This window comes from Juglans regia, chromosome 13 (genome assembly GCF_001411555.2).
Source record: "Juglans regia cultivar Chandler chromosome 13, Walnut 2.0, whole genome shotgun sequence".
In the NCBI taxonomy this organism is placed as follows: Eukaryota; Viridiplantae; Streptophyta; class Magnoliopsida; order Fagales; family Juglandaceae; genus Juglans; species Juglans regia.
In genome coordinates, this window is record NC_049913.1 from 33,116,947 (window position 1) to 33,139,462 (window position 22,516).

Here is a 22,516-nt window from a genome sequence, read left to right on the forward strand (position 1 = left end):
TTTTTTGACGGAGAATATGTTGCAAGGGAAGCATATGCACATGAGATGTTGTGCTCATATTCTGAATCTTATCGTGAATGAGGGTCTTAAGGAGTGTGATGATGCCATTACAATGGTTAGAAATGCGGTTAGATATGTGCGCTCCTCCCCTGCAAGATTAGACAAGTTTAAGAGATGTGCAGAAAATGAAAAAATTGATTGTAAAAAAATATTGTACCTTGATGTACAAACCCGATGGAATTCAACTTACATGATGTTGGAGGCTGCTGAGAAATTTAAAAAGGCTTTTAGGCGAATGGAGAGTGAGGACTACAATTTTCTTTCTTACTTTAAGGATGGAAACATTGGGCCTCCTAGAGCTGACGAGTGGGAGACAGTGCGGGTTTTTGTGAAATTTTTAAAGATGTTTTATGATGCTACTTGTCGATTTTCTGATTCTTTACATGTCACGGCAAACACAAGTTTTTTGGAGATTTGTAGGCTCCAAAAAGAGTTGGTTGGACTGTGTGAGAGTCAGAATACTTGTTTGATGAGCATGACCATAAGCATGAAAATGAAATTTGATAAGTATTGGGGTTCATTGGATAGATTGAATTTGTTGTTGATTGCAGTTCTCCTTGATCCACGTAGTAAATTGGAGCTTCTTACTTTTCACTTGAAAAAAATTTATGATCACAATTGGGCTGAAGATTTATTGTCGAGGGTGAAACAATTATTATCAGACATGTATGAGGAGTATAATGCTACGTTCGATTCTTCCTCGAGTAGCAGAGAACATATTTCCCCTCCGTCATCTGCACCTCCAGATGATGTTGAAGACAATCTTGAGTCACAACTTTTTTATGAGTGGTTGCAAGCATCGACTGCCTCTGGATCTACATCTACCAAAACAGAGATTAATCGGTATTTATCAAATGGTTGTGAGGCATTCAGTCAATCTTTTGATTTGTTGAATTGGTGGAAAGTGAATGAGCCTAACTATCCTATACTTGCGAGAATTGCACGAGACGTGTTAGTCATGCCTGTTTCCACGGTTGCATCAGAGTCTGCATTTAATACGGGAGGTCGGGTACTTGATCCTTTTCGGAGTTCCTTGGCTCCAAAAACTGTTGAGACACTTATTTGTACTCAGAATTGATTGCGACATCCGTCAACGCCAATTGATATTTGAGACTCCATGGATAATGTTGAAAGCTTTGTAGTAGAATCTGGTAATGTGTTTTTAACTTTTTCTCATTCAATTCCATATTCATTTATTTTTATTATTTAATTTAATTTGTTTTCATTATCCTAATTTATTAATATTGATTATTTGATTATTTGGTGTTTTCTTATAGAGTTAGGAGCATCATATATCACAACTATTGATGATTGAAGAGTCGAAGACTGCAGACTGAAGAATGAAGATTTTTTGAGTTTTATTCAAAAACAATTGTTATTTGTTGCTTAAGACAATTTAATTTTGTTTGTAATGTGTATTAAACATCTAGTGGAGTTTTTTTATTTATCTAGTAATTAATAATTTAGTATATAAGATAATAAGACTATAAAATATTAGTATATATGTAGTAGTTACTAGTTAATAGTTATTAGTTACTAATAATATATGCATGGCATGATTAAAATTAAAAAGAAATTGATTAAATTAATTAATTTTAAAAATTCTGCAAAAAAAAAGTCTTTGTAGTAGATGATTTTGAATAACAAAATTAGCTCAAAAAGAGGTTGAATTGAGTCTTAAAATAGCCCAAACAGAACCAAAACCGGCCCAAACACAGTGGCCCAAACCCGACAAACCGACCGTGAACCGGCCGGTAATCGAACCAGTCGGTTTCCATACACTGATTCGGTCGGTTTCGGCCCGTTTTGAGACTCTAACAAAACCGACCGGTCGGTTTTTCAGTCCTACTATCTACTCCTTCCCAGGTGGGGTAAAAAAAAAGAAAGAAAAAGGAAGGAATTCTAATATCACTAAATCTTTTTTTTATTATTATTATAAATTACGTCACAGTAAATCTTACAAGGAAACAGCTTTTGACGGGTTATAACATACCCAGTTGATTTCAATTCGACTTATGCGCTAAAATAAAAAGGTTTGACTTGTGCAATCTGTTTGGGTGTCAGTGAGATCATGATGCCAGGATCCCAAATGCTACTAGGACACCTTCTCAGCATTTCGTAAGAATCATATTCTTGACATCATGTTACGCTTTGGCATAATTACATAACAGTATAACATGACAAATGTAAGATAAAATTACCTTTGCATAAAGCAGATCAAAATGATGCCGACTAAGCTTCTTCAATGGCTCCAATGGTTAGAGTCCAAAGGCCACTCTCTGCACACAATCAGGGCGTCTTCTGCTGGGCATCCGAAGGAGTCCAGTTATCTGCAGCTCTGTAACTGCCCTGCAAAATCTTGCTCTTGGGAAACAGGGTTAAGGATTTTCATATGGATTACCTGACTAAGGGGAGGGGGGAAAACAATCCATGATAGATACAGGCCATGTGCGAGCCTTACAAATGAAACCCAATTAGTGTTTTCGAGTGAGCTAGAAATATTTTGTGCGGGACTCTTTTGAATCTGGAACAGCAATCCTGAAGTCATGCAGAGCAAACAACTGACTTGTATAACATGGCAGAGGTTTTCCAAAATACAGTGGTAGGGTTAAAATCGATAACACAACTTGGTTAAAACTTGAAGAACTACTCGGTTCTTCTTCTTCATAGATCCAAAAAAGTACAATGAACAAAAGAAAAAGAAATTACATAGCCCATATGAACATAGCCTTGTTCATGTAACACTAAACTTTCTGTAGAAGTGAATATTATAATTACACAATTTCTGGGCTCTAATGATTTTGAAGATAAACATTGAGGTGCTGCAAAAAGATCTGAGTTGAACACGGGAGAACAGAAAATTGCAAATATTAGTTTAAATTCTTAATATGCTCCACGTGACTTAAAGTTATACTGTGTATTGATTATCATAATATGCTACCAATGCCGCTTCTACGAACATCTATGCCCTACAGGACTGCAAACTATACGACTAAGTTGATTATAATGCACTAGGAACAAAAAACCAATAGGATACTGAATTGATGCTTCACCCTTGTTTTCAGAATCATGCGAATACTTCCTTTTCTTTGGATTTGGGGATTGTTTTGACTTGTGTTTCCCTTTTGAACTTGGATGAAGAACAACAGTTTTGAAAGATTGGAACCAATCATGAAGATTGATGAGATCACCATGCTCTTGAGCTAGGCTATACCTAAACAACAGAGAAGCATAAACTAAATCCATCAAATAGTGCAAATTTTCAGCTTCAAAAGAAGTAACAAACAATATGGAAGTGTAAGTTCAGAGCCTGTGTTTTGGTCAAAGTGAGACCCTTTATTTCCAGATAACGATTTTAAAGGGAAAAGACACAAGGACCACAACGTGTAAATGAGGGTAACAGTAAACTAGTTTTCCTAGGACTTAAGCCTCCACCTTGTTCTGCGCTTGAGAAAGAAAGCATAGTACTTTTTTTTTTTTATAATTTGTGGGGGAGGGGAGGTTCCTCATAAGAAGTTCATGATTATTAAAAAGAAAAAAGAAAAAAGAAAGAATAAAATATTTTAAGCTAGACACCCTCAAAACCTCATCCAAGTTCCCTCGGCATAATGAGAAATGAAAGATCCTAAGAGAGCAATGATTCAGCTTGATTTGAGTGTGCGGGCATGAGAGAGAGAGAGAGAGAGAGAGAGAGAGAGAGAGAGAAGGGGGACATGCTGCAATGAATTAGTCAAAAACGCCATTAGTGATTATGGGGATCCTGTACCAGCTAGAATCAAGACCAATTGGTAATTATGAAGTTCATTGCAGATAAAATATCCTCCTTTACAACTGATCTTATTGAATGACAAATTAACTCATTGAGAATCACTAAACTAGCACGCATAGGTGATGCTCTTGTATATGTCCTGTATACTTGGGCTCTTGCCTATTCTTATGATCAATAAAATTTTGTTTACCATTAAAAACAAAAGTTGAGAATCTGTTACGCTAGTGAAAACAACTTATAATTACTAATGTTTTCGAATATTGAACATGTACATACACATAATAAATACATAGGTATGAATACCAGAATGTCACGTAATAGCAAACACTTTCATGATGGTACAACAGTAAATAAAAACTGATATCCCTTTTCTATGTTCCAAAAACAATATACTTACATAATTGAGGTATCATGCATAGATGGCAATAGGACATTGCCACTCTTGCTGCAGCAACCACACTGCAGAATTTTGTGGAACTCCAAAAGGTCAACTTGGATCCTTCTTCTTGGATCTCCAATTAAAGCCTAAGATAAGTGAGAAGTTTAAAAATACAAAGAGACTATAATAATATAAACTTAGAACTCCAGAATTTTAGAAGAAAAGGCATGCTCTTCACAGAGTATAAGTATCAAGACATGTCTAGGAGATTTTAATAAATGAAATTGCCTATTGCTTTTTTTTTATAGGAATTTTTTTTCTTTTATAGGTTATAAGTAAGAAATAATTTTATTAGAAGTGAATGAAATAGGCAAAGCCCATGTACACAAGAAGTATACAAAAGAAAACACCTAAATACATTCTCTTTTTTTTTTAATTGGCACTGGGTGTCCGAGAACAAAGTCCCAACTAATCTCGGACAGGCCCTCGGCAAGAAGTTTCTCGCAAGTGCACCCCGGGTAATTCGAAGGGAAGTTACCCCAATCCGATGACCCCTAAAAATTGTTTGCACTCAAGAGGAATCAAACCTTAGATCTGGAGGGAGCATACCCCCAAGACCAGGGCCTTTACCACTTGAGCCAACCCTAGGGGTTACACCTAAACACATTCTAAGAAACAGAAAACGACAACAGAAAATCATGAGCAGAAGCTCTGTTAATCACTAAAGCAGAAAACCAAAGCAACAAAGAGTGCACAAAAAAGCTCCGGAGTTCCTCCAATTGCTGGAGCATAGAATCCAGTTTCTTCAGAATATTGATAACAATAGTCTTGCTTCGTGGATTTTAGTCTAATTCAGTGTAGCATCTATAGCATGAATTGTGATGGAATATTTTCGCATGTCCGAAGTGGAAAAGGTCGTATGAGTTTATTTGTCAAAGTCATCCTAAAATTGCTTACCAATTGAAGTTTCTCAACATTCTTGAAGCAGAAGATTTCATGCAAAGGTATGCACTCGATGGGTCTCAAATAATCCCTGTTTCAAAGAAAAATAGAACAAAAAAAATAGAAGTCAGAACTCTTTTCCGTAGCTGCGTGCTATAGTAAATTCATTGATGGAACAGATAGATGTACAGTGCCTCCAATATTCTTCTGGTTCATTCCGACATAGAAGGAAAATTCACATTTTATATCTCCATACTATGAATAACATCCGTGCAAATCAGCATGTTAATTACACCAGTTTGAGAATATAATAATTGAAAAAGAAGTCCCTACACATTTAGTGGTCATTCAACTTCCATTTGCAGTAAAAAAAAAACCATAAAACTGAAAAAGGAACCAGCAAAAACTGTCAATCCTAGGCCGACCCACTCTCGTTTGCAACAAATCCATTGACCTAAAACTACAGCCATGAGATAGAGCACAGATATTTAAAATAAATAAATAAGTTTTATCTGGTGACAAGCCATTGGAAGAGCCTATAGAAAGCAGCAACACAATATTGGTCACCAAATGGATGCAGTTTCTAAGCATGGAAATGATGAACGTTTGTTTGATTTTAGTAGTTTATGTGCGTATTTTCTAGCTAAACCACATTTTATTTACGGGAAAAAAAAATCCTAATTTATATCAAATTACAGTGTTTGTTATCCAAATAACATTACATACAAGGCAAAAAGCCATCAAAATTATTTAATAATTACAGAAGGATCATCATTCAAGACGGTAGTTTATAACAATATATCAAAAAGGATTCCCATATCCCCATATTCTATATATAACCAGATTTTGGATTATATGTTCATATCCTTTAGTAAAAGTATATTATGTTCACCTCTACAAACATAATAACTACACTAATGAAACTGTACTTCCCTTTTAGGGTGGCAATTCATGTTCGTGGGTCGTGTCAAGTCATGGACATTTGACTATATAAGTCAACCCAAATATGACCCATTAAGCTAAATAGGTCAAACCTTCAAACTCTAACACGACTCATTTAAATAACGAGTCGTGTTGTATCACCCGTTTGGACCCGTTTAATAATTAATTAGAAGTTGGTCAATATGACAAGACTCATTTCAATTCGTTTCATGTAAATGGATTAAACTAATAATCTGCATAACCCATTTGACCGAATTAACATAATTTCACATAAAAGTTAAAATCTATATTTATTAGTAGGCACTATCTAAAAAAATAAAACTACTTACTAACAAAACATATCAATATTTTTAATGAATTTTACTCTATAGTAAAACCACTATTACAAGCCCAACAATAACAAATGAGTATAGGTCCAAAATTATAATTCCAACAATAAAAACATAAGAATATTGAGAAAATACTAATATTACAACTCAACAATAATAAAATTGTAATTTTGAAATAAAATTTAAATGGGTTATTGAGGGTTGATTTCGGTTTAAGCGAGCTGACCCATTTATTAATCGTGTCTTAACAGATCAACCCGTTTTGACCCAAACCCATTTATATCAAATCCAAACCCACTAATTTCATGTCGTGTTCATATTGGGTTCACAGCTCGTGTCATATATTGCCACCCCTACTTCCCTTAGCTAAAAGTAGAATATAAATTTTTGACATGGCTGAAACACGCTACCTCAGATTCTATTATAAGAGTAAAAATACATATTAGAAATTTTATGTAATGATCTTGTAAAGGAAGGTTGTGATGGGATCCCACCCTCGTCTAAGCAAGAATGAAAAGATACAGCACAAATATCCTTACCTAACCAAGCAATCTATTAATGCAGCAGCTTTCTCATTTACTTCTTTTGATTCCTTCTCCATATTTAAAGGACTCCGAGATGAATGTTTCCTGTCAAGTCAACACTGTCAAAAGGAGCCTCAAGAATCTAAGTTAAATGCATGCATGCATGCATATACAATTTATACAAACATTTTCAAACATGAAAAGGAGGAAATTAATATGATGAATACTAAAAGAATAAAAATTGGCATAATACCATTAGCCATATAAACCCCAACCAGCATTTTGATGTGTATTTATACATCTTATAATGACAAAATGGCTATCCCTAAGATCTTTACATGTGAGATAAGAAAGATCAAGAAGAAGGAGACCTCTTGTCTGCATCGAATCCATAGTTTCTTCAAGAAGTATTTTTAAAAGACGGAATATTTTGATCCTTTTCTTGGTTTATGCTAGGGCTACCTGGGAGCTCATATGGGTCAACCACAAAATAATCTCAGTGGCCTACATGGGTCCAAGAACATGTCAAGTAGTCTCAAAGTGGTAATGTATTAACATTTGGCAAGCCTAACTTCTATTGTATCATCATAAAAAGTATTACTTGTACTCCCGTGAGTTCTATACCTAACACCATTATTCTCAATCCCCTACTAATAGATAACCTCAATGACAGTTACTTGTACTCCGGGGGTTAGCGGGGAGGTGGATCCAACCCTTTTGAATTTTCTATTCCCCTTCCAGTCAGGAGTCTTGGACTGGGTTTTTGATAAGGTAAAAGAAATCCAAAAAGCTGTGGGTGTGGGTGTGGATGTGAAGGTTACGAAGATCAGTTTATGGCCTTGCTCATCAAAGTGGGGCACCAACAACAATGGAAGAATGTTTCAAAAAAACAGCGGGAGCTTAAAATTTTGACATGGTCGCTAAACATTGAGGGTAGCTCCAGTAAGGGCAGGTCGAAAGGGAAGGGGCTGGCCTTTTCTCCATGAAACCCAAAATTGTGTCGTGGAATGCCCGTGGGCTCAACGAGGCCAATCAACGTCTTCGGATAAGAAACTTGCTTCATGAGTGAAAGGCGGACATTGTTTGTTAATAGGAGACTAGATGAAGCTGATCAATAGGGGAATTGTGAGAAGTTTATGGAGTGGAGTTCATGTGGATTGGGTTTATATGGCCTCTAATGGGGCGTTAGGAGGAGTGGTAGTGATGTGAGATCGACAAGTAGTGGAGAAAATGGAGGAATTCATAGGGAGGTACACGGTAGCATGCTCTTTTAAGAGTGTGTTGGATAACTTTTTATGGGCTTTTGCAGGTGTTTACGGACCAAATCTAGACAGCAATAGTGTGTTTGCGGGAAGAACTAGTGGGAATTCACAGTTAGTGGAACCTCCCATGGTGTATAAGGGGAGATTTTAATGTCACTAGATTTCCAAGTGAGTCCTCCGGTAATAGAAGAGGGCGGCCAATGGTAGAGTTCTCTTAATGCATCTCTAATTTGAATTTGGTAGATTTGCTACTAGCCGATGGCTTCACCACGTGGGCTAATAATCAAACTTGGTCCCAGTTGGATCGTTTCCTCATTTCTCCTGAGTGGGAGAGCCATTTCCCAGACGTTTGGCAAAAGCTTTTGCCTCGTATTAGCTCAAACCATTGGCCTATCTTGTTTGATTGCGGTGGTATCCGAGGTGGTCACAGGTACTTTAAATTCGAAAACATGTGGTTAAAATCTGAAGGCTTTGCAGAAAGAGTAAGACAGTGGTGGTCCTCGTACCAGTTTCAGGGAACCCCTAGTTTTGTCCTTGCAGGTAAATTGAAAGCACTAAAAAGAGATCTAAAACTATGGAATATGCAAACTTTTGGTGATCTAGGGGAAAACAAGAAGGGTAATTTGAAGGAAATCGAGGAAATTGAGAGTATCCAAGAGGCTAGGTCCCTTACCCAAGATGAAGTAGCTCGAAAGACCTTGTTGGGTGAGGAGCTTGAGAGAATTATCTTACTAGAAGAGATTTCTTGGCGGCAAAAATCAAGAGCCTTGTGGCTTAGGGAAGCAGACCAAGTACTAAGTTCTTTCATCGAGTTGCAAATTCTCAAAGGAGGAACAATAACATTTTTTTTTATAAGTAATAATATTATATATATATATATCAATAGGAGTAACTAAGTACACTGGACGTATACAAAAAAACACCTAACCCATACAAGAGAACCCCTAATGACCCAAAAATCCCATGAAACCTACCCAAAATACACCAAGCCCGAATTGGAATGTAACACACCTCCCCAACTCCAACCCCTTGTTTCCATAAAACTAATCCTCTACCCGAACATCCCACTACGAGAATGTCTTCACAATGCCCTCCCTTGACTTGAGCTACCTCCCTTAGCATTGTAGTTGATTGCACATAAAAGACGCTTTAATTCCCTGCTTTTCTTAAAATATGATTTGGTTTCAAGCATGTGACTAGCCTCAATCGAAGTGAGTAGAGCTTTAAATTGGTCTTCATATTCTCCTTGTTCTCCATATGAAAGCCCCAAGATGTTTTGAAGCTCGTTAACTTTATTATGAACCCAATCCGATGGTGAACCCGCTATATCATGTAACGGAGGAATAGAAACCAAAAGTAAGACATTATCCCCAACCACAGTACCCGACTACACTTCCGATTATAAACCTTCCCCCGCATGAGGCACTAACAACAAACCGCTAGTTTCCTTCCCGCCATATTGTTGCTCGACAACTATATGGTTGTTGTCCATTGTTTCTATCACCATTACAGGTTCCTCCCCTCCATCAACATTGCTTGACTTTGCACCACCCCCCGACGATCCTTGCCGTGTCACTTTGCCTGGCAGTAGATTATGTAGTTGGCTTCTATGAGCAACTCCTAACTGAACCGATGTGTTGGCAGCCGTCCCTTGATAGTCTGGTTTTTTACGCCATTGGAATGAGTACTGTCTCTCGATTGGAGAGGGCTTTTGAGGAAGAGGAGATGGCGGAGGTAGTGCGGAAAATGGCCAAGGACAAGGCGCCGGGACTAGATGGCTTCTCTGTGGGTTTCTTCCAAGATTGCTGGGATGTTGTAAAGGAAGATATTATGAAAGTGTTTCAAGAGCTCTTCGTGGCTGGAAAATTCGAGAAAAGCTTAAATACTACTTTCCTTACATTGATCTCAAAGAAGGTCAAGACTAACGAGATAAAGGAGTATCGTCCCATTAGCTTAGTGGGAGGGGGTACAATATCATTTCCAAAGTGCTAGCGAACCGACTTAGTGAGGTGGGGGGGAAGATAATCGCCAAGCCCCAAAATGCCTTTGTTAAAGGTAGGCAAATTCTTGACACGGTCCTTATTGCTAATGAATATTTGGATAGTAGAATTAAAACAGGCTTAGCAGAGATCATATGCAAGTTAGACATGGAGAAGACGTACGATCATGTTAACTGGGATTTCCTTCTCTATCTACTTGGGAAATGTGGTTTCGGAGAAACGTGGCAGTCATGGATCCGTTGGTGTATATCAACAGCTAAATTCTCTGTGTTGATAAATGGTAGCCCAGCGGGTTTCTTTCATAGTTCGCGAGGCCTAAGATAAGGCGATCCGTTGTTGCTTTTACTATTTGTTGTTGTGATGGAGGGATTAGGCAAGATGATTTCGGCCTTAACTCATCATAGCTTTGTGGAAGGATTTTTGGTTGGAACCCCAAATAGGGGCATCATTAACATATCTCATTTATTGTTTGCAGATAATACTCTTGTATTTTGTGACCCAGATCAGAATCAAGTGAGGGCTTTGAAGGCGTTGCTCCTGTGTTTTGAAGAGTGTCTGGTTTAAAAGTGAATTTTGATAAGTCCAAATTTGTGCCAATTGGTGTGGTGTCTAATGTACGGCAACTAGCTCATGCGTTGGATTGTAAGGTTGCCTCTCTACCTTTGAAGTACCTAGGTCTTCCGTTCGGGGTTGGTGCAAGGACGTATGCTTTATGGAAGTTAGTGATTGAGAAAATAGAGAAGAGAGTAGCGAGTTGGAAGAGAATGTATATGTCGAAAGGTGGTAAGATTACTTTGATAAAGAGTACACTCTTTAACTTACCTACTAACTTTTTATCACTTTTTCCTATACCTGCTAGTGTGGCAGACCGGATTGAAAAACTCCAACGTGACTTCTTGTGGGGTGGTTTGGGGGAGGAGTTTAAACTTCATCTGGTAAAGTGGGAAACGGTTTGTCACCCAATATCCAACGGTGGTCTGGGTATTAGGTATGTGAGGACTTTCAATCGGGCGTTACTCGGCAAATAGTTGTGGAGATACAATAAGGAACCGAAAGCCTTGTGAAGAGGGGTGATTGGGTGCAAATATGGCGATATTTTGGAGGGGGGGGATGGTGCACTAAAGAAGTTAGAGGAGCTTATGGAATGAGGTTATGGAAACACATTAGAAGAGGATGGGTGATTTTTCTTCGTCACACTCGTCTTCTGATGGGCAATGGATCTGGGATTAAATTCTGGAAAGATATTTGGTGCGAAGATACTACTCTATGAGATTTATTTCCCTCATTATTCCAAATTATCAGTGTCAAAGAGGCTACAATAGCAGAGGTTATGGGAATATCGGGTGAGCATCTTCATTGGAATATCAGTTTTAGTAGGGCTGCACAAGATTGGGAGATGAACAGTTTTGCTGATTTTTACAGTCTCTTGTACTCCGTGAAACCAAGCAATGTACAAGAAGATGGATTGTGGTGGGCACCCGCCGGGAAAGGTGCATTTTCAGTCCGCTCATTTTATAAGGCTCTCACCCAAGACCCCAACATTCGGTTCCCTTGGAGAAGGATATGGAGACACAAGGCGCCCCCCAAAGTAGCCTTCTTTGTGTGGACAACATCTTTGGGCAAGATTCTCACAACTAATAATTTGAAGAAGCAGAGAATTATTATAGCAAATTGATGTTGTATGTGTAGGGGAGGGGGCGAGTCGGTGGATCACCTCTTGTTACACTGTGAGATAGCACAGGCTTTATGGGATGGGGTACTGGGTAGAATAGAGTTGGGTTGGGTTATGCCAAAGACCGTGGTGGCAGCTTTGGCTAGCTGGCCAATTATTGGAGGGCTACATCAGATTTCAGCAGTCTGGAACATGATTCCAATGTGTATCATGTGGTGTCTATGACAGGAACATAATGTGCGAACGTTTGAGGACAAGGAGAGATTGCTAGAGGAACTTATAGCTTAATTTTATAGCATGTTATGTACTTGGTCCAATGTTGTTGATTTCAATGGCATGGCCCTTCATGATTTCCTTGTCTCTCTTGCACCCTCCTAGTCAGGGTTGTCTCTTGTATATACTAGGCTATGCCTATTCTTGGAGTAATATAATTTGTTTACTTATCAAAAAAAAGTTACTTGTACTCCCGTGAGTTCACACCTATTATTTTAGGCGTCAAATATCATAACAATCTAAATCTCATTATCTAAAGTTTTTACTATATGTAAAGATCTTGCGAAATCTTATAAAATAACATGCTTCACAAATATGGTAAGCAGTTCACACTTTATTGCAAATAGAATAATTTATACGTGGTATAAATATGGAGTTAGAGAAGACAAAAGGATTGAATAGAATATTACTTGGATATGTCATCAACATTTGGTTTCAACTTGCCATCCTCAAATCTTAACAAAGACTGCAAGTCCTTCACTTTTTCATGGATCTATCACAGGCATATTATTACATAGCAATTAGCTTGATCATCTAATCGGTAACCGATTAGTTTTGTATCATAAGGATCAAAATTTATAAACTCCATACAGCAATGGGAAGAAATACAAGAAGCAAACATAAGACTGGTTGATTATAAAGCCAAGCATTGATTACAGCAAAAAGTAAAAGTCATCTAGAGTGTTGAGTCCTTTAAAATGATAAGGACCATAAATAATTAACAATATATTCCACCACCTTACATTAATATTCAGGCACAAAACACCTTCAGTTTGACATACGCCAAACGCCGACAAGAAATATATTTTGCTGAGAATCTTATATTCAAGATATATATTTTACTGAGAATCTTATAATGAAAACAAAGAAGTTTTCCAAGCATTTTATGAACCTTTCTTATGTTATTACAAGTCTACTTTCTTTGTAACTACTTTCTATTTTAGTAATTTTACAAATTTTGCAGCTGTTTACAGCAAGATAAAGTAGATGGAGAATAAATGAGAGTACAGTTGGAGAAGGAAAGGTTTGAGGTTCAAACCTGGGTGAGCCAGGGAATTATGGAGTTTATTGGAGTCATGGTTGATATGGGCTCAATGCAAGACAGGGGAGCAGATAGGAGTTGCTTCTCAAATCTCCCAAGGAAAATAAGGGTGAAATATATGCCCTGCTCTAAATAGCTATTAAAAGCATGTCAAAGAAAAGCCCTTCCAGAAGAATGCCATGGAAGTAGCTTTAGGACATGCAAATACATGGCAGCAACCAAGAAGAATTCTAGTTCCACTATAGAAATAAAGGGAAATGGTTTAACTGTGGATAAACTTGATCTTTAATTGCAGAGAGAAATTGTTTGCTACATGCAACATAGTTTAGAACCAAATAAAAAAAAATCATCAAAGAAAATGGACTTAATTGTAGATGGAAATTGTTACTTAAAAGTAACCACACTGATTAGTCTTCCAAGTAAATCCCTACGACATCTCATTTTGTCAAAAGTAAAAGAATACCTCAAGAACATCAACAGTAGTTTTTTCCCAACTCTTCAGCAATTGGTAGAGCATCAGTGCCGGGAGATCCCTGATCAAAATCCAAGTTCAGAATTGCGATATGAAGCAAAAAGAATTTGATTACGAATACCTATAAAGAAAGGTTAAATATTTAAGTGGATCTCTATCAATCTAATTACTACAATTATAAATTTGCAGACAACAACTGATTGAGCTTATGCTTAAATTTTAGAGCTTGATTCACTTTGAGGATGTAGTTATCAAATAATATGTTTTTTTTTTTATTGGCACTGGGTGCCCGAGAACAAAATCCCAACTAATCCCGGGGTGCACAGGCCAAAATGAGATATCTTTAGATAGTGAAGCAAGATCTAGAACCAGGATTAACTTTCACTGCTTACAAACTTCCAAAATCTTCAAATACACATCCAAATTAGCAATTATTTATTGCATTCAATAAATCCAGTGATCGTGTCAAATTCTAGAGGCGAAAATATTAGGATAGAGGATGAATACACTGATCATGAAGGATTATATATATGATTAAGTTCACAATATAACATATATTTTCTTGAAAAATATTAAAACCTCGAATAAGATGAATGCAACATGAAGTTCAATTCAAATTCAGATCAGAACTTAGCAGTTGTTATATGGGTTCGGGACAAAGCATTGTATACGCTGAGATCCTGAGAGCTCAAGGAGGAAAAAGAATACCAATCACTTCTCGATAATTATTCACGATAAGGGGAGAGGCTAACATAGGTTTCAGTATTGCCATGGAGGTCACAAAGTTGCAGAAATTCTGCCTACCAGGAATAATGAAGGCCATATAGTGGTTAGCAATCCATTAACAAAGGCAAAATGGCACTCACTTGACAAAAACCCTCACAACATGAGTGGAAAGACAATTTATGGGGCAGGACTTATGATGAAAGAATAAGATGAAATGCAATCTCTGGTCCAGTATATGGATGCCTGTCATGCTACGACTGATCTCAACTAATTATTTGTGTTCTATCTAGTATGTATCATTTGCAGTATCCCATGCGTTTCTTTCTTCCCTAAACAATTACGCATTTTCCAATCGTTTGAGAATTGGGAGCGTGTAGTAAATCGGTGAAAAGACTAACTACATGAAGAATCACCACTTTCTTCTTGTCTGGTGGAATGAATAAGCTCATGCATCCAGTGAGCTGTTATACTCTAGACAAATATGAGAGATAAAAGTAACTGTAAAATAATGGAGGTATTAATTAATCATCTATAAAGACACAAAGAATATTTCAATCAGTTCACTATTGCAGCCAATCTAAATTATTTGAAGATATCAACTAACGCTTTCGTCCTAGCTTGCTTGCTGTTAACTTCAACAATTAGTTGAGCAGACAAATATTTATCACCAGAAGAGACACCAAATGAAATGATACTTCCCCTTATTTTTCCTCAAAACCATAAAAGGAAAATTTTCAGTTTCCCAGAAATATGGATAGAGAAGATAGGCAAAATGTTGCAGTTATGTTCCCCCTTTGGAAACCCTCCGCTATTAACACGAACCTATGACAGTAGAAGCACGTACTGGCCCTCTAAATTGGAAATACTTGTTACCCACCTCACTTTGCGTACTATCTGACCGATAAAACCGCCCTTTCGCAAGGTAGAATACTTTCGACGTATAGAACGATCAGTAGCCATGGGTACTCCAACATCCTTCTCTAGTACCACATGATTATTGGAAGCCCTTGAGGTGTACAAATCTGGATTAAGTGCCTCACATAATAGGTCTAGCAGTCGGATTTTATTACACTTCCCTGCTTCATACAGGCACTGCAAAGTGCAGTAATTGTTAACAAACAGAAACACCAGTTCCATTACATGACACATCAACATAGCATAGATATTACTAACATATACTCATTTAAACAACTAATAATAAGAAACCAAGATGTTCCAAAACTAGTGTTTCACAAAAAAATTAATTAATTAATTAATCAAAAATTTCATTATAGGTAAATTCTCATTACAGGATATTTGTATACTTATAAAAAAACTATAAAAAATGGGCATGCCAAGGAATGGCGCCTTGAAAATTTATATCAGCATGTGAAGAGAAAAACAAAAACAAAAACAGTTCTGAAAACTCACCAAGACGACCGTGCTCCAGCACTTGTGCAGTCTCCTCAATTCTGAGAAACCATGAACCAAACTTTTACCATTCTGTTCAGCCATTTGGTTCCTAGTGAAATATTTTCAGCACATATGAGTGTCCTATCATCATCTTTTGGAGTTTTTGGTACTCAGATAAAAGCAGATAATATAATCAGAAAATATTGTACTTACCTTGCATAGGACGGAAGCTGAGAAGTATACTTCAATACTACCTCTGGCTGTAAACCACTTTTCTCACCCTGAAACCCATTCCATTTGCAAACAATGTTTAGATGTAAACAAAAATCAATGAGCGTCCAATCTTAATATCTCATCAAGGGTGTAGGTTATTTCAAAAATCATAAGCATTAGAAAAATCAAATGATTTTCCATTGGGAGTTTCATTTTTCAGTGTTGTTAATGTTTCCCCCACCAAAACTTTCAACATGCGAGACAGCTCACTTGCACTCACAAGTGTAAAATGTGTAAGCACTTAAATTATCGGGGAAATAACATGGCCTTTCCCAGAACAAAGATGCAAATCTAATCATATCACATTTGCTTTAAGAATTTTTGAAGTAGGAAAACAGGGAAAAATCGAGGTAGCATCCTGTTTTGTGCCTGAACATAGGTGACCATGCATACATTGCATATACATGACAAGCAAAGGGGCAGGGCCAGTATCCCAGCAACAATATTCAGCAGGCCAGCTGATTGTAATACAATCAATATTTGTTTTCATAAATAAATTACAGTTTCAAATTGAAATCCATAGTCAACATTAATACCCTGATATAAATTTTGGGACAGGCATTTTTTTCCTTTTCGGGTTGGATAGAAGGGGAATTAAATGGGGACATTAGGCTAAAGAACCCGTCTAAGATACAAAGTAACTGTATCAAAGGTTAACCAAATTTTTATTTAACCTTCTTTTTTTTATAAGTAGACGATTGTATTAACCTTCTACTCTTGCCTGATTTCTGTTTTAATTTAACAGAAAAAAGGACCACTTTTTGCTTAATCATCAGATAGGAAGTGAAGACAACTCCCAACTATAAATAATTTTGCTTTAATATCTAAAACTATCCCAACTGAGGCCTGTTATCCAGCATTACTTCAATCTGTACAAGAACAATAGTCCAATCACAGGTTCCCAAGGCCTCACCCTAAAACAAAAAAGAATTACCACTTGATTAAATATGTCGGTAGTCATGCATGCATATTATTTAAAGGAAATGCTAATTTTATAAAGAAAATTTCAAAAAATAATTTGCAAACTAACATGACTTGATATGATATGTCTGACTATAAAACTCTTCTTATTGAAAAGTAGATGTGATGTAACCACAATAGAATCTGTTTGCAAATTTCCTTCTTGTAATTATCTCTTTAGACCAAGCAATTCACTTAGTTTAAAGGTAATTTAAGTGGTACTTCCAAACATCAAATTACTGACAAAAAATTGACTTGTAGGAAAGAATCTAAGTGCTAAATAGATAATCAAAGGGAAGTTTTCCACTTATGGGAAGTAAAATACCAAACTAGTAATCTGGTACAATTTTTAATCAAATCACTGGTTTTCTGAAATTGGATAGGGGCAATTGTCCCCAAATCAAATGAACGCACATTGGCCTCCTGCAAGCAGACCAAGCTGATAATATATGCTGAAGCCTTCAGATAATCAAGAACAGATAGTAAGGCCAAAAAGTAATGCCAGTGTGTTAATATATGCCTATAAACAAAAGCAACATGTACAATTAGACAGTGAGCAATTATTAGGGTTTATTATGAAGAAGTATTGAACTAAAATATAAGATGATTAAGTAACATGTTTAAACAAAGGAAAATTTTGAGTGTTACTAGAGGATGAAGAAATTTAACCTTTTGTTTTTCTTCAACAAGCAAGCCACCAAGTATGAAGCTCAGAGGCTCCATGGAGAAATGCTGGGCACATGCTATCTGAAAAATGCTTTTTAAAACATGAAATCAGCAAGAGCTAGTCGTGCTGATAGTTCATCAAGGCAAGAGACAGTGAGAACTACAATAACAAACATGCACTAACCTTCAAAGCTCTAATAAAAGATGTTAGTGTTCCATCCTGGTTTAAGAAGTAGTTTTTCAAGAAAACAGCCACCTTGTGACCAACACTAAACCCAGAACACTGTTTCACAAGGACTGCCTCAACAACTGCATCCATTCTCTCAGCTGGTGATCCCAATATGAACTTAGAGGGGCACAAGTGCTGCAGCACATTTGATGGAAGAAGGTTTCTTGGAGCATTCAGTGTTGTGGCAACTCCCATTAATAAAATGATTGGAATCTTTACAACCCATTCACTGATAGACGTAAAGTAGCAAGTTGCAAGCAGTTATTGCAAAATAAATGACATAGTATGTGTCTGGCGTTTCACAATAGTTGAATAAACTAGGCGTACAAAATGCATGACTACACCAAGATCATCAAGGAGAAAATAATAAAATTTCAAAATAAGGATGAGCTTCCAAAAGGGTCAATTTATCCAAGCTCTTAGATTGGCTTTATATTTAGCACAGTCTGCTAGAAAGCAGATAGCACTATTATAAATAAGCCTAGTGTTCACTCTAAATAATTTACAGGTAGCACAACTTCTGTGCCATGGATCAAGGAGCAAACTAACTTGTACTGCATAATGAATCTATTTTGCATTATTTGAAATATCAAATGCTTATCAGAACTAAGTGTAGCAATTTCTATCTAAATAGCTTGCTGGAACATCATTTCCATGGTGAAAATTTCACAATCCATAAGGGCTTGCAATTAAACATCTTCCAAAAACGAAATTACATTTACCAACTTTTAATCGAGCACAGCTACTGAGATTGTTAGCCACCATATCTAAAAATAGCCCTCTCATGGTTCCAGTAAATTTAACATATGCACTTACTTAAAAAGATCAACCATGAATTCATATGCTGGATACAAGTATGATATGAAAGAGACCTTCAATGGACAAGTTTTAAAAACCAAAGCATAATCTGGTGCGCAAAACAAAGATGAGCACATGAACATACTTTCTGAACTTATTAGACTAAGCCATAGTACTCACAAACATGTGTACATAATATAAATTTATAAAGACGTATATTTGTAATTTATAGGAATACATATTTATGTGTCTCTAGATATATGCATATACACAAATGTACACAGAAAGAATTTATGTATACACAAACAAATGTATAAATATGCAAGCACGTAAGTGCATACATTTATTGATATATACATGTACATGTACAACTATGTGCATGAACACGTGCACGCACACAAATATAAGCATTTCGAGTGGTGGCAAGATGCAATAGAATACCTCATCATAAGTATGAAGTCGGATAATACAGACCCACAACATCGTTCCATATCATCTATAATCACAACCACTGGGGTATTATGGTTTTCTTGTTCTCTATACCATGATGCCAAGATGGATATATCAGCTTCCTGCTTAAATAATTTTAAATATTAATTCAATTGAAAAATAAACTCTAATTAAAGAAATGTATATTTAAGTACTTACATATAAAGTAGCCTTTAAGAACTGTCTCAATAAACCCCTGAGGCAGCCACCAATCCCACTCTTGGCTGAGAAGTCCAGGGACGAAAGGTTAGCCACATGGCATCCATTAGATCTCAAAAAAAGGCCAAGGTCTTCAAATGTTAGTAGATCATCAACAAACTCCATATTCCCTGCCAATCAATGATCAATCTACATATTAGACAGAGGATCTAGGAAACGTTAGCAGCATAGCACAACAACAGGGCAGAGAAGATCCAAAAATAATCTAGGGGTCTAACCAGTACGGTTTGGTCTAGTTTTGGACAAATTTTGGAACCAAACCAATATACACTGATTTTGAAAATTTAAGAACCAATACAAACCAATTCATCACCAAGACCGGAACTTTCAATTTTTCCGGTTTTGGTCCGGTCCTATCCGGTTTACCGTTTACACATGTGGCACTACATAAATTGAGACTTGAGAGCCGGTTCCTCTAATGCTTGTTCTCCTCAAAGTAAATTTATATTAATAACTTAATATTAATGTTTGTGTTTGTGTTTAAGATTAAAATTTCATATTCTATGAATCATCAATTTAGCATATAATATATATAATATAATATAAAAAAATATTTTATATATAATATACAAAATTAAAAATATATATATATACCAGTCTGGTTTGGTGCAAACCATAAAATGGATGCAAACGTAGGTTTAAATCAGAATGCAGGTATGAGTGGGACAGATCACTAGTATATACAGATATGTACGACCATTTTCACCCACCGTACTTTACTGTGAAACGTTGGAATAGACAATAACTTACTGGTCAGAACCATCCCAGTGAACAGTAGTTTAGAATTCGCGTCAGTTACAATGGGAAAAGACCGAGTTGCTTCAGTGAAACCAGGTGTTCCAAATGACTGGATAGCATTGAAGGACTCCAAAACCCAGTGATGTATTTCGTTAAATACATTAGTATTGATACCCCTCAAAATATCCTGCAAGAATTGGTCAATATTCTATTTGATCACTGAGAAAATGAAGGAAATGAAACCAAAGTTTGACACCTTACATCTATGTTGCTCCATACTTAGTGATGACTACAGATTAATCCAACAAACCCAAATAATATGGAATATCAAAGCACACTGAACTATAATTCTTCGATTTTCAAAACCAGTGTTTTATTCTGATGTCTTCGATGCCATCTTCTAAAACACTCTAAAATGAAGATTAAAGACAGAGATATAAAAACAGAGAAATAAACCTTGATGGTCGAGTTGATTTTTGACCAAACAAGTTCAAAAGCTTCAGTACGCAAGTGCTCGTTGCAATGCTCATCCCGTTCTCCAGCTTTATCGGGTTCTGATTTCTCTGTCTTATTAGGTGATGACGGAGATAGATCAATCCGCCTTCGGGTTTTCCCAGTTCCAGTTGGTTTTTTATCAGATTTTCGGGACGAAGCTTTGTGGAAAACAAAGAATGGCTGTAACAGAAAATATTAATGCATTTAAAGGAAACTGGATCAGTGCTACATTTGCTTGGGATAAGTGAGATTAAAAAAATTGAGATTTCTGGTTTGGATGATTAGGAAACGCGAGGAAAATATCATTTTCATTTAAACGGAAACGAAATTTTATCTCATTGATTTAATTTGATTCGTTCAGGGTATTCTTTCTTGACAGAAACAATTTTTTTTAAGTATCTCCGATTCCTTTCCTTACATTCCTTTTCCCGGTAAACAAACAGAGACAGAAAACAAGAACTTAGATCAGAGAAAGCGTACCTGGAGATCATTTTCGGTGGTCTCCGGTGTGCCTTGAGTTAGTGACTCCGCAGCAGCAGAAGCGATCGCCATTCAGTGAGAGACTCTCTCTCTGTCGCGCACGGTAGGGTTTACTTCTGCTCTTTTGGCGGGAAATAGAAACTGGGTTAAATTCGTAAATTGGTAGTTTCGGGTTTTAGAATCGGACAGGGTGTGCCGACTGCCGACCCAGTTTATCGGTACTAATTTTGCTACACAACTTCTATTATACTCTATACTCAATATTTTTTTAACTTTTTAAATTTTTTAATATTTTTTTAAAATTTTTGCACCTTTTAATTATGAATGAATTAGAAGAACTTATTAATGTTTCAAAAAAAATATATTCATTATTCACATCACTTAAATGGTAAATTTTAATTTGTAATATTCAAAATTTATCTTCTAAATCAAATTATATACTGTAAACGTTTTATTATATATTCTCTATACACCTACTTAAAAATATATTTTTTTAAATGAAAATTGGCATACAACAATTTCAAATAAAATGAGGGAAAAAACCATCATAACATTAAATTCAAATTGATTAGAGATTAAATTAACTCTTTATTTCATACTAGTATCTTGTTTTTTATATCTTATATTAAAATCATGATATTTACAAGTCTCACGTATAAACATGCTATTTCAATTCTGCTACAGGTACCCGTCCTCGGGTACCCGTTGCGGAATCTGTCAGTTTTATATTATATTAAAAAAAAAAAAAAAACCGGAAAGGAGTCGATTTCTGAGCGCCAAATTGATTTCTGATTTCAGAAACTAAAAACAAATCAGAAACCACTTGAAACCCAGAAACCAGAAATTTCAGATTTCAGAGCGCCCAATTGATTTCTCTCTATACACGCACATGGAGAGAAACTACCCAAGGCATGTTGCTGCCGCCAGCCACTGCACGAAACACTAGCATACATGCACGTCCAGCAGGCCACCCGAAATGTTACACACCCCAAGCCGGAAGCACACGTACCTGTCACGAACGGCGGTTTTGCAACACTTAGAGTTCTGGAGCCACCTCGTGCTCCTTAAAAAACGCCGCACGTAGACAATCGGCCCCCATGTCGCATGGCTTCTCACCACCGCACCCGAAGAAACCCAACCCTACGAAGACCCACGCCACAACACCTGATGAGTCCAGCGTAGCCCATCTTCACCATGAACTCTTGAACCACCATACACAACTGCTCCTCCACAGCTAAGCTGCTGCACCACCGTTGGACAATCCCACTACCGCTACAGCTCAGCCGAGGCCATGCCATGGAGAAACACGTGGAGAGAACCAGTGCCTCCGGGTTCTCTCCAGCGAGCGCAAGCGCAGCACCGGGGTCACTGTTTTCCTCAGTCAT

General features: G+C 36.8%; 1 protein-coding gene across 2 annotated transcripts; it reads right to left on the minus strand.

Annotated features, from left to right (window-relative positions):
* Window positions 1-79: 79 nt before the first annotated feature.
* Window positions 80-21,242, minus strand: LOC109003798 (origin of replication complex subunit 3). 2 transcript variants are annotated; one of them, XR_001998186.2, is made up of 18 exons: window positions 21,132-21,242; window positions 20,613-20,831; window positions 20,169-20,343; window positions 19,359-19,528; window positions 19,152-19,282; window positions 17,868-18,141; window positions 17,687-17,764; window positions 15,998-16,065; window positions 15,803-15,893; window positions 15,270-15,484; window positions 13,658-13,727; window positions 12,563-12,645; window positions 6,961-7,050; window positions 5,166-5,241; window positions 4,227-4,354; window positions 3,098-3,274; window positions 2,262-2,424; window positions 80-149 (listed from the first exon to the last, which is right to left on the minus strand). XR_001998186.2 is itself a non-coding variant. In XM_018982100.2 (17 exons), the coding sequence occupies exons 1-17, from the start codon at window positions 21,201-21,203 to the stop codon at window positions 2,319-2,321; spliced, it is 2,223 nt and encodes a 740-aa protein (XP_018837645.1). In that variant the 5' UTR covers window positions 21,204-21,242; the 3' UTR covers window positions 1,969-2,318. The 2 variants fall into 2 exon arrangements, 1 of the variants encoding a protein (XP_018837645.1); XM_018982100.2 differs by lacking the exon at window positions 80-149 and having other exon boundaries at window positions 1,969-2,424.
* Between the last annotated feature and the right edge of the window lie 1,274 nt (window positions 21,243-22,516).

Bases quoted from the DNA above. Each gene is read 5' to 3' on its own strand.
- LOC109003798 (XM_018982100.2), bottom strand. From the start codon at position 21,203: ATGGCGATCGCTTCTGCTGCTGCGGAGTCACTAACTCAAGGCACACCG. The intron at 15,485-15,802 runs GTGAGTTTTCAG...TGCACTTTGCAG, and splicing joins GCTGGAGCACGGTCGTCTTG to TGCCTGTATGAAGCAGGGAA. The intron at 13,728-15,269 runs GTGGGTAACAAG...GATTTTGATCAG, and splicing joins CAGATAGTACGCAAAGTGAG to GGATCTCCCGGCACTGATGC.